Source organism: Xiphophorus couchianus, chromosome 21 (genome assembly GCF_001444195.1).
Source record: "Xiphophorus couchianus chromosome 21, X_couchianus-1.0, whole genome shotgun sequence".
NCBI lineage: Eukaryota > Metazoa > Chordata > Actinopteri > Cyprinodontiformes > Poeciliidae > Xiphophorus > Xiphophorus couchianus.
Genome location: NC_040248.1, coordinates 16,519,312 through 16,535,858, shown reverse-complemented (window position 1 = coordinate 16,535,858; position 16,547 = coordinate 16,519,312). Strand labels below are relative to the sequence as shown.

The 16,547-nt window shown below is 35.4% G+C and overlaps 2 protein-coding genes across 5 annotated transcripts in view; both read left to right on the top strand.

The window, feature by feature from the left end:
• The window catches only part of LOC114136530 (B-cell receptor CD22-like), a 70,217-nt gene that overhangs the window by 49,292 nt on the left and 4,378 nt on the right, over positions 1–16,547 (top strand). For all 4 annotated transcript variants that reach the window (XM_028004564.1, XM_028004565.1, XM_028004568.1 and 1 more), the window contains one exon: positions 1,567–1,866. In XM_028004564.1, the coding sequence (XP_027860365.1) occupies positions 1,567–1,866 (300 nt within the window). The remainder of the gene's footprint in view (positions 1–1,566; positions 1,867–16,547) is intronic.
• LOC114136551 (sialic acid-binding Ig-like lectin 10) lies at positions 6,085–16,489 on the top strand. Its single transcript, XM_028004599.1, has 4 exons — positions 6,085–6,143; positions 14,203–14,270; positions 15,021–15,395; positions 16,182–16,489. The coding sequence occupies exons 2-4, from the start codon at positions 14,207–14,209 to the stop codon at positions 16,487–16,489; spliced, it is 747 nt and encodes a 248-aa protein (XP_027860400.1). The 5' UTR covers positions 6,085–6,143; positions 14,203–14,206.

Below are 16,547 nucleotides of genomic sequence, written 5' to 3'. Positions count from 1 at the left end.
CCACAGGTGCCTTAAGGTCACCCAGCAGATAATCCACTATCCTCTGCCTGCAAACTAAAACTGTATAATTCTTGCTGATTCAGGAACATCATGAAAATTCTCCAATGACATGAACTTCTGCCTTTGGGCAGACGTTTCAGATCTGTAAAGACTAAAACCAAATAGACTGAGAAACAGTTTTTAACCCATCAGCCATCTCCATGCTGAATGCTGTTAAGTGGTCAACTTGACATGGTCTATTTTTTTAATGTCTGTTTTTGTTTTATCTGGATAATTGCATTAAAAATTTTGATTGTGTGATTTTTCATTGTTACAGTGACAATAGAAAGTCTGATCTTTTCTAAGAAATTTATCTGCAGGAAGATTTTGCTCCACATCATGTTCATTATTTTTCTGTTATTACAGGTGCTTTGGCTGATTGTACCAATCCAGTCCTTATTGCTAACACACCTGGGCAGATGGAAGCTCTGAGTGGATCTTGTTTGCAAGTTCCATGTAGCTTCAATTCAACAGATCCAACATTTGGCAAAACTAATATTTATTATGGAATTTGGTTGAAAAATATTACTTCTTTGAATCAAAATCCAAGCTGTCTTATTTTCAACAGCAGTGGGTCAGATAACAAATATTCACTGACAATGATTGGAAATGTGAGTGAGAAAAACTGCACCACTCTGTTTACTGATTTAAATACGAGTTATACTGACACATACTACCTCCGCATTGAGAACGGGGCATTTAGGGCAACAGATGTTTGTCCTCTTCATATAAAAGTAAATGGTAAGAAACTTTTTGCTACTTTATACTATGTTCCTGATGTACAATGTTAAGAATTATTCATATCCAAGACATATTTAGATTGATTTCCTTCAATCGACAAGTTTTTTTTATTGGTCCCCAATGAAATAAGCAACTCTCAAAAGATAATAAAACAATGTCAAAGAATGATAAATTTTAAAACTTCTGCTTTTGTTTACATTCCAAAAATGAACAGAATGAATGTGTTTAATATCCATTTCCTTCAAAGAAAAATTTAGTTTGGATTTACATCATGGAAGTAAAAAAAAAATACAATTGTAATTTTTGACCACCTTCTTTCACATTTCTATCTGTATCTTAGCAATTTATTTGAATTATTTTCAGTGATAACAGATGATATTAAAGTCAGGACTCTGGCTGAACAGCTATAAAACAATGTAATAAAATGTTGATAATATTACTTGTACTTTCACTATAAAACTGAATTGTGTGTTAAAATGCAGAACTTAAAAACATTTGATTAATTAATTTCTTTAGGACTTTGTAATTGTAAACCAAAAGTGAATTTATGATTTTATATACTCAAAAATTGACTGATGGACAATCATTGCCCATGTTTTTTCAGACATAACAAGAAATATTGGCCATGATTTTAAACGAATTTTAACTTTTGTCTTTGATACATGACCTAGGGATTATTGAGGATTTAAAACAATTAAAACAAGTGAAAAAAAATAGACGAAAAAAACTTGAACATTCAAAAGAGACGTCCATTTCTAATCTGTTTTTTTTAATGTGAAATCGCAGATTCTCCTTGGAGTCCCAGCATTAATCTTCCCTCTGACCTGAAGGAGCATCAGTCTGTCACTGTAACCTGCTCAGCTTCAACTCCGTGTCCACAATCACCTCCTGAACTCACCTGGAATCTCCAACAAGACTCTCTCAGACAAACAGAGAAAAACACAGATGGAACCTTTACAACTAAAATCCAGGAGAACATCACTCTGTCAGACACACATGATGGATACAACATCAGCTGTTCTGCCAGATATCCTGTGATTGGAGGAATCAAGACAGCAGAGACAGAAGAGACTCTCAGTGTTTCATGTAAGTGATCCTGTCAGCAGGTCATGGTTCAGCTGTTTCTGATCAATAAAGTTCATATGTGTCTCATTTTCCTTCAGATGCTCCTAGAAACACCTCAGCATCCATCAGTCCATCAGGTTTGGTGTCAACAGGTAGCAGGGTGGAGCTGAGCTGCTCCAGCAGAGCCAAACCTCCACCCAGCTTCACCTGGTTCAAGAACAACAAACATGGAGCCACTAATGTGTCTGTGGGGCCCGTTTATGGCTTGAATGTTACTGAAAGAGGAGAGTTTTACTGTGTGGCTACAAATGATCTGGGTAATCAGACATCCTTTATGAACATTAACATTGAAGGTATTTCTTGACTCCATTACAAAACATTTGAACATATTCTCTCACCATGATCCTTTTCAGTTTGTCTTTGATTTTCATGTTGTACTGTTTTTCTTAGGTCCTTCAACAAAAGCAGATTTTCCCATTGTGCCAATGGCAGTGGGAGTATCTGTGGCCATCATTGTGGGTTTATGTCTGGTTTTAACTGTTTGGTGAGTATCATAATTAATAAAATCATGATGCACTTTGTGGATGTAGTTACCTTAAAAAGTTAGTTAATATCAAACTCCTCAAAATCGCTCTGATTTCCACACGTACATTTTGAACAATAAAATTTACATTCATAAAACACAAAGTATTTTTTGATTCCTTCTGCGGCCAGTCGGGAAAATGTGTATTTTAAAGAATAAAATAAAACCAATTGTACAAATAACATAATTACAAAATAAAGAAGTGAGGCAGAAGAAAGCGTTTTCAAATCAAATTTTGTTCAACAAAAACACGTAGAAAAGCAATAGTTATTTTATGTAATGCACATTATACATTTATGTTCCCGTCTTCCAGTATCTAACATTTGCTGTACGTTTCTTCAGCCTAGATGATTTTCTTTTTTTCAACGTTAAAAAACTCACAACGGCTAAGAAAACAACTTTACTTTATTGAGACTCCTGTTTCAATGTTTCCATGGTGATTTTGTTGGTTAATTATACAGCAATATGTGTTTGATCAAACTGGTGTCACTCACACACCATGATGAAAAATTAATGTTTTTTGAACAGTCAAACCCTTCGTATGTACACCTGAAACTTTGTCTAGAAAAATGCATCTTGTTTTGTTTTACAGTTTTTGTAGTTTTCTGTATTTAAATCTGATTACATTGATGATCATCTTTTAATGCGGTCGCCTCAAATACAGCAGAAATGTTCTGACAGATCTCTAATGTCTTCCAGTTGTTTTAAGTACAAACAATCTTCTCCTCAACAGACTCAGGTGAGGAAATGATCATCTTCTCTATGCAGATCCTCAGTAATATTTCATGTTTGTGACTTCATATGCATTTCCCAGCAGGACAGCTATCTATTTTATATTACTACCCTTACCAGACATTTAAATTCCTGATCAGTTAATGTTTTGCATAAAAGTCTCAATAATAATAATACATCTCAGCAGGGCTACACATACTGTATATATATATTTATTTTTCTATCCCACAGAGTCAAACAGGCGTTGAATCTGATGTTCAGATATCAGATGTCAAAGAAACAAAAGGAGAAGTTTATTATGGAGAAGTGAACATCATAAAGAAGTCACCTGAAGCTTCCTCTTTGCCAGTGCCGGACGGCGAACAGACGTCGGTGTACGCTGAGGTCAAAGTGCCAACGGCAGAGAAATCCACAACACAGACCGCTGAGAGTCCAGAGAATCTCTACGCTCAAGTGAAGAAGAATTAATGTTCGTTTGTACGATAAAATCAGGATTTATTTGTGCAACAAGTAAGATCTTGTCAGACATGGTAGACATGTTTTTCTGAACGTACTCATCCTTAGTTTAATTGTTCTGTCGCTTTTGATTTCATACTTTGTAAAGATTTCAATTATTTTGTACTTGTTTTAACAGTGGGATCTGCAGATGGATCTCCTTGTCATAAAATGATTTCTGAAAAGAAAAAAAAGTGTTAAATGCTGAAAATAATTTATTTTCCTTCTCATTTAAACCTTCGTAGAAACTGAAGGTTAATTTAAGATTGTGTGTGTGTTTATGTTTTATGGCTTGCTAGAGTGTCAACCATAACATTTTCAGTTTATCCCCTGCTGGTCACAGAAAAACGTGTTGAAATAAAAATGTTACTTTCCTAATTCATGTAATTTTGTAAAAGTATTCATTTTCACAGAAGCTACTGTGGTGTGGCACCTCTTACAGAAATATAACTGATATAAAAGTTAATGACTCTTTGTTTGTAGTTAAACCAGATCCTGGATGCTGGTGGCCATGTCTGCTTCCTGTCCTCATTTTGTAAGAATCAGTGAAGTGCAGGTTGAGTGAAAATCACAATCTTGGCTTGGTTTGTAAGTGTGACACTTTTTTACTTTTGTTAATTTTTCTCTAGATTAAAATGGGGAAAAAGCATGTTATTACTTTCCTAATTCCAATCTTAGTGTACTGTAACCAGCCACTAGGGGTCAGCATTATCACCTGCAACGTGAGATTTACATTGAGATTAAACTTCTACCCCTATTGTTCCAGCATTCACTCTCGTATTTAAACGCTGCTTTCTCCCCTAACATCATGTGTAAATTTGTACTCCATTGTTCCCTGGTTCTGTAAGCTGTTTTTGGACTTTAATTGAAACATTATTTCATCATATACACCAAGACTCCTATTTGCAGTTTGGTCCACATTCTGTCAACACATCGTGACTCTCTCACTTCAAACTAGACCGTTCTGCTCTGTGACAACCTGATAAAATACATAAAAGTTTGTGGTTGTTATGTGAAATAATGTGAAAAACTTATTATTATTATTATTATTATTATTATTATATAGCGTTATTACTTTTGGAAGGCACTATAATCAGAAAATAGGCTGGGCAACCATGCCGTAGTAGCAACGTCATACTTCCTGTAGGCCATAGGAATTGAATGCAGACAGTGTTTGGGTAGCATAGCGTTAGATCTAGTTACAGTAGAGTTAGAACTAGTTACATGATGACGGGTTTCTTGCTCAGACATTTGCATAGTGTTTACATAGGTTTTGTAGCAGTGGAGCCTTTATGTAATATGTAGTGTGTCTGACCTGTGACAGTCAGAGATAGCCTCTCTGGCAGCCTTGCCTAAAAGTGGAGCTCACATGAAACCTGCCATAGAGTCAGACGTGCTGAAGTATGATTTATCTAAAGGAACCTCCCCTAATTTGCCATTGAAACCAAGACCAGGTCTTAGATTCTTCCAACAAGCTTTGAAAAGGAATGCTGGTAGCCATATTGCAGACTTTATTTTTATATATATTATTGAATGTTTTTGTATGTTTGCTTTGGTCAAATGTGACGTGTAATATTTCTCCTGAGTTTGGCATTTGAGTTCTTCTCAACTCTTCTTATTCAACAAGTTTATTAGAATTGTTATTTACATTTCTCTCTCTACTAGATTTGTTTATTTTTTGGTAACAGAATATGCATCACCTTAAATGTGACAAAGGTTTTAAACCTATTTATCGCCTTCTTTACACATTTTTGAATGGGGTGAGCAAACATTTTATATCTGATAAAACAGAATGAATCATAAGAAACTCATTCATTATTTTCTGTACCAATTTCCTGCTGTTTGCTCTGCCAGAGCTCTGGAACCTTTGCAAGAGATGCCAACAAGGTGGGGCACTTTGCAGTAATTTACTGTGAGTAAAAGTGATTACCTTGATAAAAGTAAAAGACGAATAAAATAAAAGTTAAAAGATCCTTGTAAACATTTTACTTTAAATAAAAGTTACTTAGCTCATTTCTATGAGCAGAAGAAAGTTCTGCTTGTGGTTTTCACAAAGCAAATGAGAACATGTTGGTCTCAAACTGTTTAAATTAAAGGAGCAACTTTATAAATAATAATGTAACACAAAATAAGACATTTTAGCAATGTGACATCATGAATATTTGGGAAGTATTCTAATATGGCCATGGTGTTTCTGTGAAGCTTCTCTGTGGTTTTTCTTGTTCTCTGAAACTGGCAGATATTCATCCCATTGTTTGTCTAATAAATGCACTGTTCCTGCTGCCAAAAATTTAAATTTGGTGGTTTAAAAATGAATAGGTTAACATCCTCTTTAACAACAATAGGAAGGATAAAAAGTGCAGCAGTAAACTCTGACGTGACATTGACTTCCAAACACAGAAGTTGCTTGTTGGATGTTTTGTTCACTGAGTGAAATTCCTACAAAACCAGATGAACATTTTTCTAGTTTTATCTGCACATTATTCAGGTAAGAACATTTTTAAAATGAAAAATGCTTTTGACAATATGTCTTTTCCTAAACCAGTCTTTTTCTTTGCTATAAAAACTACCACTGTTTTCATGTTTAAAATTGTTGCTTTAAATTATACATTGAATTTGTTATCAAAAAGCTATGCTGCAGTTGTTCTTGAGCTCTGTGTCATGTAGTGTAAGTCTGAAGATGGACCAAAATGAAGACAGGAGCTTGGACATGCTCTTTTACTGATTAAAAAAGGAGACCTGCTTTTCTCCTTGGGAAATCCTGGGAAAGTGAAAAAGAATTTAAAACAAAAATTAGACAAATAACAGGGAAACCAGTTTATTCTCATATATGAGAATTGAGGAGAATAAATTAGCTCAAGCACTGCTCAAGCTCAAGCAATGAATGTGATCTCTATTCGGTTCTCTTGTCCTTCTCCATTCGTTCCTCAGACTGACACAGAAACAGCCGAGGGACAAAAGCAGGCAGAGGAGGATAAACCGAAAGTTTAAAACACAGGGAAACTAAAGCTAATAGTTACTAATCTAAGAGAACCAGGACTGAACTGTCACAAAAAAAACTTCTCTGGCAATTTTGGTTTTGGCAGCTCAATATAATTATATGATATGTGAAGGTACATGACATACCAGAGAATATCATGAATGTTGTGATTTGTTTCAAAAGGTAAAATAAAGCAGAGCAGCCGACTTGGAGGAGAGTAGCCATGTTAAAAAATATTAGATACCTTAGAGTTAATGTATGACAAGTTCGTTATCTTTTTATGTAGATTGTTATGGTTACTATTTCTTTGTTAGAGGCTGGTCCAAGCTCTGTGTAATGTTTGGGTTTTTGCTTGGAACTTTTTTGTTGGTTTGTCTGCACAAATCACAATTTGAGGGAGGCAAGTTACAGCTTAACTTTGTATCTTATTTGTGTCTTTCTAAAAGACACCATAAAGTAACATACTGATATACTCTGAAGATGAGCATTAAAGCTTGCACATGGAATGTAAAAGGTTCTAATAATGCAATAAAAAGGAAGCTATCCTAAATAGTTTAAAGAAGGACAGGACTCAAGTAGCGTTTCTACAAGAAACTCTTCTCACGGATGAGGAACATAAAAAATGTTTAAGGGAATGGGTTGGTCAAGTTCATTTCTCATCATATTCAAAAAATAAAAGGGGAGTCATAATCTTAATACATAAAAATCTCCCTTTCACAGCTTTAGACACATTTAAAGACACAGAAGGTAGAGTCATCTTGATTAAGGGTGCTCTATATGGAGAGAGTTTTTTGCTTGGTAGTGTACATGGCCCAAATATGAATGACGAGGATTTCTTTGCAGTCCTTCTCAAACAAATTGCTGAGATGGATTGACCAATCATACTTATCGGCGGTGACTTTAATTGCTCTTTATGCCCTCTCATGGACAGGTGTCCCCCTCAAAACACCCAGTCTAGAAACTCTAGGGCAGTAAAAAATATTCTAGAGGAACTGGATTTAATAGACGTATGGAGGCCTTTCAACCCCTTTACAAAAAGCTACACTTTTCACTCGTTGCCACATTCAACGATGACACACATCGATTATTTGTTTATGTCAAATCATTTGGTCCACTTTGTGGAAGAAACAGAGATAGGAACTACTTCCTTCTCTGACCATGCTCCTATTAGGCTGGCGATGCAACTGCTCACACCGCTGGATCGCACAGCTTCATGGAGATTAAATAGATTACTGCTGCTAAAGGAAGACTTTACAAAATTGCTAGAAGAGCAGACAGACTTCTTTTTAGAACTCAATGACAATAATAATACTGACCCCAGATTGGTATGGGATGCTTATAAGGCTTATATGCGGGGTATAATAACATCGTATTCCAGTCGTAAGAGGAAAGAACAATTAGCAGAACAAAATAAAATTGAAAACAAAATTAAAAAACTGGAAGAGGAATATTTTGTATCCAAATCAAGTAAAATTCTAGGGGAACTCAAAACAGCCCAGGCCTCACTATCACTGCCTGGCCAAAAAAAAAGTCGCCACCTGGATTTAACTAAGCAAATAGGTACAAGCCTCCTATTGGATAAGTACTGTATAGGTGATTATCTTTCAGCTGGCAACAAGTTATTTAACCCCAGCTGATGCAATGAGTAACTCCTCATTTCTTAAACAACCATGGCAAAAGACACATCCTGTGGTCGTGGAAAAGACGTTAGTCTGTTTAAGAAGGGTCAAATCATTGGCATGCATCAAGCAGAGAAAACATCTAAGGAGATTGCAGAAACTACTAGAATTGGGTTAAGAACTGTCCAACGCATCATTAAAAACTGGAAGGATGGTGGGGAACCATCGTCTTCCAGGAAGAAATGTGATCGGAAAAAATCCTGAATGATCGTGATCGTCGATTACTTAAACATTTAGTCAAATCAAATCGAAGAAAAACAACAGCAGAACTCAGGAGTATGTTTAATTGTGAACGCAAAAGCATTTCCACACGCACAATGTGAAGGGAACTCAAGGGGTTGGGATTGAACAGCTGTGCAGCCGTAAGAAAACCTCTAATCAGTAAGGCTAACCAGAAAAAAAGGCTTCAGTTTGCTAGAGAGCATAAAGATTGGACTCTGGAGGAATGGAAGAGGGTCATGTGGTCTGATGAGTCCAGATTTACCCTGTTCCAGAGTGATGGGCGCATCAGGGTAAGAAGAGAGGCAGGTGAAGTGATGCACCCATCATGCCTAGTGCCTACTGTACATATGGCTTGGGTTATACGAAAGAGAATGAGATGGAATTTTATGAGAGTTGAACATTTGGTGAGCAATATCTTTATTTGGATAACAGTTGTGCGTCACACTGTAGCATAGTTCTTTTCCTTGGGTTAGTTAGGTGCCTTATTGCATGCAATGTAGAAATGTATGCCCAGCTGTTATTTGAGAAGTTAGGGTTTTCAGGGTATTTTTTTTTTAGTTCTTACTCATTAACTTACCCTACATTTTAATTTGTCACCTTTTTTTTGCTTTCATGTATATTGCAATGTGTTTACACTGTTACAACTATATTGTTTTATTCCCCGTGGGGGCAGTGCTATGATCTTGGGTTGCTGCAGTTGGTCAGGTCTAGGTTCAGCAACATTGTGTGCCCAAAGAATGAGGTCAGCTGACTACCTGAATATACTGAATGACCAGGTTATTCCATCAATGGATTTTGTCTTCCCAAATGGAACGGGCATATTCCAAGATGACAATGCCAGGATTCATCGGGCTCACATTGTGAAAGAGTGGTTCAGGGAGCAGGAGACAAATTTTTCACACATGGATTGGCCACCACAGAGTCCAGACCTTAACCCCATTGAGAATCTTTGGGATGTGCTGGAGAAGGCTTTGCGCAGTGGTCAGACTCTCCCATCATCAATACAAGATCTTGGTGAAAGATTAATGCAACACTGGATGGAAATAAATCTTGTGACACTGCAGAAGCTTATTGAAACAATGACACAGCGAATGCAGGCTGTAATCAAAGCTAAAGGCGGTCCAACAAAATATTAGAGAGTGCGACCATTTTTTGGTGGCGACTTTGTTTTTGGCCAGGCAGCGTATAATAACAAAGAAAGCTGAAAAGGATATATTATTTGCAAAAGTTTTTCAAATATGGTAACAATCTAAACAAATATCTGACAAGATTAGTAAAGAAATCCCCTGGCACAAACTTTATATCCTCAATTCAGGATGAAAACGGTCGTTGTCATATGGATAATAGACGTATAAATGAATGCTTCAAACTGTTTTATGAAAAATTGTACTGTTCCGAAGTAAAAAAAGGTGCACTAGAAATATACCACAATTGGCACCAGAACAGGGAAACTTATTAGAAGGACCTATAACAACTCTAGAAATTGAAAAGGCCATCTCTTCACTACAATCTGGTAAATGTCCAGGTGCTCTTGGATATCCTGTTGAATTTTTTAAAACCTCAAGAGGCAAAATTAGCTAATTATTACAACGATTCTTTAATACATCTCTTGAAAAATCTAAACTACCTGATACCATGTATATGGCAAATATTATTGTAATCCCCAAAAAAGATAAAGACCCTGACCAATGTTCGTCATATCGCCCAATTAGCCTGCTTGGTGTAGGCATGAAGATTTTATCCAAGATTTTGGCCACTAGATTGGAGAAGGTAGTCTCCAACATAGTCAATATAGAACAAGCTGGCTTTATAACGGAGCGTCTGTCATCAAATAATGCTAGACGACTTATTAATATTATGCAACACCTTAACCAGACACAAATACCAGGCATCACTGTTTAAATGGATGCTGAAAAGGCCTTCGACCGTGTTGAACTGGAGTGTATGTTTGAAGTGCTAAGAAGATTTGGACTTGGAGAAAATTTTATAAATTGGGTAAAACTTCTTTATAAAAAACCCACATCAACCGTCTTGACAAATGGCCTCTTATCTGCACCCTTTGGACTGGGTAGGGGTCGGCGCAGGAAGCCCTCTCTCTCCGCTACTTTTCTCCTTGGTTATATAGCCACTTGCAGTTGCAATTAGAAAAAAAAATATATTAAAGGTATATTAATAGGAAAAAAAAAGCATATAAAATATTATTATACGCTGATGATATAGACCCTGTGAAATCTATCCCGGCTCTAATTGACTGTGTCAACAAATTTGGTAAGATATCTGGGTACAGGGTAAATTATGGAAAATCTGAAATAATGCCTTTAAATGCCTGTGACCAGGGAGAACCAGCTTTCATCAAGCCATTTTGATGGGCTTGATGAAACAGGATTAAAATATCTAGGGATATGCATTACACCTAGAACTAGCCAGCTGTACTCTGAAAACATCAATCCTATGATTATTCATATTAAGGATAAGTTGGTGAGATGGAAGAAACTCCCCATAACTTTTTTTGGGAGAGTTAACCTTATTAAGACGATAATTCTCCCTAAGTTAATTTATCCAGTGTCTATGCTGTTTTTGTTTAGTGACTCTATAGATTTAGCTGGAATCAATAAAGCAATATTAGAATTTATTTGGGCAGGCAGGAAACCTAAAATTAAAATTGAGGTCTTACAACTTTCCAGAACTTTGGGTGGATGGGGCCTGCCCAAGGTCGAGAACTATGTACTGTCTTTACATGCAAGAATTATGTCACTGTGGGCTACCCACAAACACGCTAATTCATGGCTTGAGATCGAAAGAAGTGTTTGTAAACCTTGTCACCCTATAAATATGTTAAATAAACAAAACCGAGAACTCCCACTCATTGTCAAAGATTATTTTCTAATTACTAATACTATTAAGGCATGGGGCATTCTGAGGAAAATGTTTGGTCAGAATAAAAATTTTCCATCTCTGACAACATTGGTAGACAACCCGGATTTGACAGTAGAGGGTCCTGGACCTGATCTTAGGTCTTGGCAAGATGCTGGCATTACCAGGATACATGATCTATGGAATAATGGAAAAGTCAAGACATTTGAGGATTTAAGAACACATTATGACATTGTCTCCAGGGACTTTTATAAATATCTTCAGCTAAGGCATAACGTTAAGGCAAAAATGGACTCACTTGAGCTCCCAGAGGATTATTACTTACTTGAAAAAACTATTCTTGATTGTCATAAACGTGGGAGATTTGTGTCAGGATTCTATGATGAGCCCTAATTAAAAGATAATATGGAGAATTTAAGATCAACCTGGAATATAACTCTGAAAAGCACAATTGATTCAGAAGCATGGGAAGACATTTTGACTCTGCCTTCTAGAATCTCAGTATGTAACCATTATGAAGAAATGCAATATAATAGTTTACATAATATATATAGCAAGTACACACCAGGAAGTTCTCCAAACTGTCCCACATGTAAAGTAATTACAGTGACTAGAATTCACTGTTTATGGGAGTGTAAAATTATAGAGGCATTCTGGCGAGCAGTATGTCGAGAAATTAGCTCCACTATTGGACAAACACTTCTGCCTAGTCCAGTCCTGTGTCTCCTTGGGTTCATGCCCAGTTATCTGGATACTCACAAAGAGACTGTGCAATTCCTATTGATGTTGGCCAGAAAATCAATAATGCTTAAATGGGTTTGTTGTGATGCCCCTTCGATCCAGCTATGGAAAAATTTACTCTCTGAAGTTATTGTATTAGAAAGATTAAGATACTGTCTGAATGGTAAATTCTCCGCTTTAAAAAAGAGATGGGAACGTATTCTTGAATACTTCTAAATTTCAAAATTAAAAGTCCAGTAATGGGAATCCAAATGATGTATATGTTCACGTTTATGTATAAATTGGTTACTTTTCTCAAATGATTGCTGTAATTTATGTACATGCCTCCAGTCTTGTTTTCTGTATCAGTGCTGTATAAGTTTTGTCCTTTTGTTGTTTTTTTTTTCATTTCTTTTGTATAAATGTTCAAAATACCTAATAAACAAAATATATACAGTATATTAAAAAAAATTAGATTCTCTCACCGTCCCTTAAATCTTTGGAGACCTACCTGAAGCGAAAGCGAATGTCAGAGAAACTCTGATGGAGAGTTATTTACACTGTTTTATGAAATATATTGTTTGTGCAAAACATATTTATGCCCATAATGACACCATATATACTTGTAAAATAAAGAGCTCCTCATCAAACTGGCTTCTAAAGTTTAAAAACAGAAACAAAAAGAATCACTAGTGTTATTTTTCTGGTTACCTGCCAATAATGAATCACATATTTGACTAATATTATACAATAAAAATAAACTCTAACCCTATTACTCTATAATTTCATTGTTATTCTGAATTAAAGAAGTTTCATAATCATTTAATAATTTCAGAATTTCCACATTTTGGCAACAACTTCCCCAGATATTCTTTAGTGAAGATGTGTCTGTAATCATTATTTAACTTTTTTCAATCGCATTAGTTATAACTGTTGATTTTTTCTTACTTTTTTATGTTTTGTGTTTCAATTATTATTATTATTATTATTATTATTATTATTATTATTATTATTATTATTATTAATAATAATAATAATTATTAATTATTATTATTATTATTATTATTGTTATTATTATTGTTATTATTATTTAAAAAGCATGTTCATTGTTAAAGTCATCACAACTCATGTTATTCCTGTGTTTTTCTGACTGTGTGTCAGCTTATATGTAGGCTACACTATGATGTGACCCCATAGTGTAGCCTTCACACAACACACACACACATATCACACACGGAGGTGCACACGCAAATGCACGAATGCACAAACTCTTCTCGATACAAGAAATATATCTTTTCTATGAACATTTCAGTACCGTTTTACTGGGATTCATTAATTAATCTGACCTCTTCATCAGTCTGTCCCCGGGAATGAAAATTATTTTTAACATAATCGCCAAACCGGACATAGCTCAGGACGCCGGACGCCCGCTCCACTCCTAAAGTAAACAGGCTGGAGCACAAAGAGGAAATATAGATGAATAAATTAACTAACATACAGTACAGACCAACAGTTTGGACACACCTTTTAGTTCAATGAGTTTCCTTTATTTTCATGACTATTGACATTGTAGATTCACACTGAAGGCATCAAAACTATGAATAACACATGTGGAAATATGCACTAAACAAAAAAGTGTAAAACAACTGAAAATACCCCTTATATTCTAGTTTCTTCAAAGTAGCAACCTTTTGCTGTGATTACTGCTTTGCACACACTCTGCATTTTCTTGATGAGCTTCAAGAGGTCGTCACCTGAAATGGTTTTCACTTCATAGGTCAACCTGCCCTGTCAGGTTAATAAGTGGGATTTATTGCCTTATAAATAGTCATGAAAATAAAGAAAACCCATTGAATTAGAAGGTGTGTCCAAACTTTTGGTCTGTACTGTATATTCATTAAAATGGCAACATATAAGTAAGCAAACTTACAAAGTGATGAATACAAACCCAAGTGAGACTAAAAGTCCAAACACATACAGATCATGACCTGCTAAACAAATTGCTAAATTAATTTTTACATGAAATTTGTTTAAAACACTGGATTGCAGTAGTTGTTCTCATCTTTTTACAGTCTGATGGCGGCTCTGTCTGAGAACGTGTTGACAGTCAGCATGTTACTGAGTGTCGTCTTTTGTCCAGGTGAGATGTTTGTTCTCTTCCTTTCATTTGGAGACATCACATGAGTCATTACTCTGAAATATTTCATCTTGATATTGTTTAGAGGCTCAACATGTAACAGTTTCCTCCTTAACACAAGGAGCTTATAGTGGACTTCAGGAAGAAGTTTGACATCATGTAGCCACTTACCAGAAATAGAGACTTTGTGGATGTGATGAAAACCTGAAAGAGTTTTTACTTTGTACTTCTTAGAAGAAACAATATCACTAAGAAACTGCTGCTGTCCTTTTATCTTTGCATTATCTTAACTTACTGTCTTTGTACAAGGTTTTCCAGCTGCACACTAACACAATAAGAAAAGCTCCACAGGTGCCTTAAGGTCTCCCAGCAGATAATCCACTATCCTCTGCCTGCAAACTAAAACTGTATAATTCTTGCTGATTCAGGAACATCATGAAAATTCTCCAATGACATGAACTTCTGCCTTTGGGCAGACGTTTCAGATCTGTAAAGACTAAAACCAAATAGACTGAGAAACAGTTTTTAACCCATCAGCCATCTCCATGCTGAATGCTGTTAAGTGGTCAACTTGACATGGTCTATTTTTTTTAAATGTCTGTTTTTGTTTTTATCTGGATAATTGCATTAAAAATTTTGATTGTGTGATTTTTCATTGTTACAGTGACAATAGAAAGTCTGATCTTTTCTAAGAAATTTATCTGCAGGAAGATTTTGCTCCACATCATGTTCATTATTTTTCTGTTATTACAGGTGCTTTGGCTGATTGTACCAATCCAGTCCTTATTGCTAACACACCTGGGCAGATGGAAGCTCTGAGTGGATCTTGTTTGCAAGTTCCATGTAGCTTCAATTCAACACATTCCGATTATGGCAAAACTAATATTTATTATGGAATTTGGTTGAAAAATATTACTTCTTTGAATCAAAATCCAAGCTGTCTTATTTTCAACAGCAGTGGGTCAGATAACAAATATTCACTGACAATGATTGGAAATGTGAGTGAGAAAAACTGCACCACTCTGTTTACTGATTTAAATACGAGTTATACTGACACATACTACCTCCGCATTGAGAACGGGGCATTTAGGGCAACAGATGTTTGTCCTCTTCATATAAAAGTAAATGGTAAGAAACTTTTTGCTACTTTATACTATGTTCCTGATGTACAATGTTAAGAATTATTCATATCCAAGACATATTTAGATTGATTTCCTTCAATCGACAAGTTTTTTTTATTGGTCCCCAATGAAATAAGCAACTCTCAAAAGATAATAAAACAATGTCAAAGGATGATAAATTTTAAAACTTCTGCTTTTGTTTACATTCCAAAAATGAACAGAATGAATGTGTTTAATATCCATTTCCTTCAAAGAAAAATTTAGTTTGGATTTACATTATGGAAATAAAAAAAAAATACAATTGTAATTTTTGACCACCTTCTTTCACATTTCTATCTGTATCTTAGCAATTTATTTGAATTATTTTCAATGATAACAGATGATATTAAAGTCAGGACTCTGGCTGAACAGCTATAAAACAATGTAATAAAATGTTGATAATATTACTTGTACTTTCACTGTAAAACAGAATTGTGTGTTAAAATGCAGAACTTTAAAAAATTAGATTACATTAATTTCTTCAGGACTTTGTAATTGTAAACCAAAAGTGAATTTATGATTTTGTATACTCAAAAATTGACTGATGGACAATCATTGCCCATGTTTTTTCAGACATAACAAGAAATATTGTCCATGACTTTAACAGAATTCTAACTTTTGTCCTTGATACATGACCTAGGGATTATTGAGGATTTAAAACAATTAAAACAAGTGAAGAAAAATGGATGAATAAAACTTGAAAATGGAAATGAGACGTCCATTCCTAACCTGTTTTTTTAATGTGAAATCGCAGATTCTCCTTGGAGTCCCAGCATTAATCTTCCCTCTGACCTGAAGGAGCATCAGTCTGTCACTGTAACCTGCTCAGCTTTCACTCCGTGTCCACAATCACCTCCTGAACTCACCTGGAATCTCCAACAAGACTCTCTCAGACAAACAGAGAAAAACACAGATGGAACCTTTACAACTAAAATCCAGAAGAACATCACTCTGTCAGACACACATGATGGATACAACATCAGATGTTCTGCCAGATATCCTGTGATTGGAGGAAACAAGACAGCAGAGACAAAAGTGACTCTCAGTGTTTCATGTAAGTGATCCTGTCAGCAGGTCATGGTTCAGCTGTTTCTGATCAATAAAGTTCATGTGTGTCTCA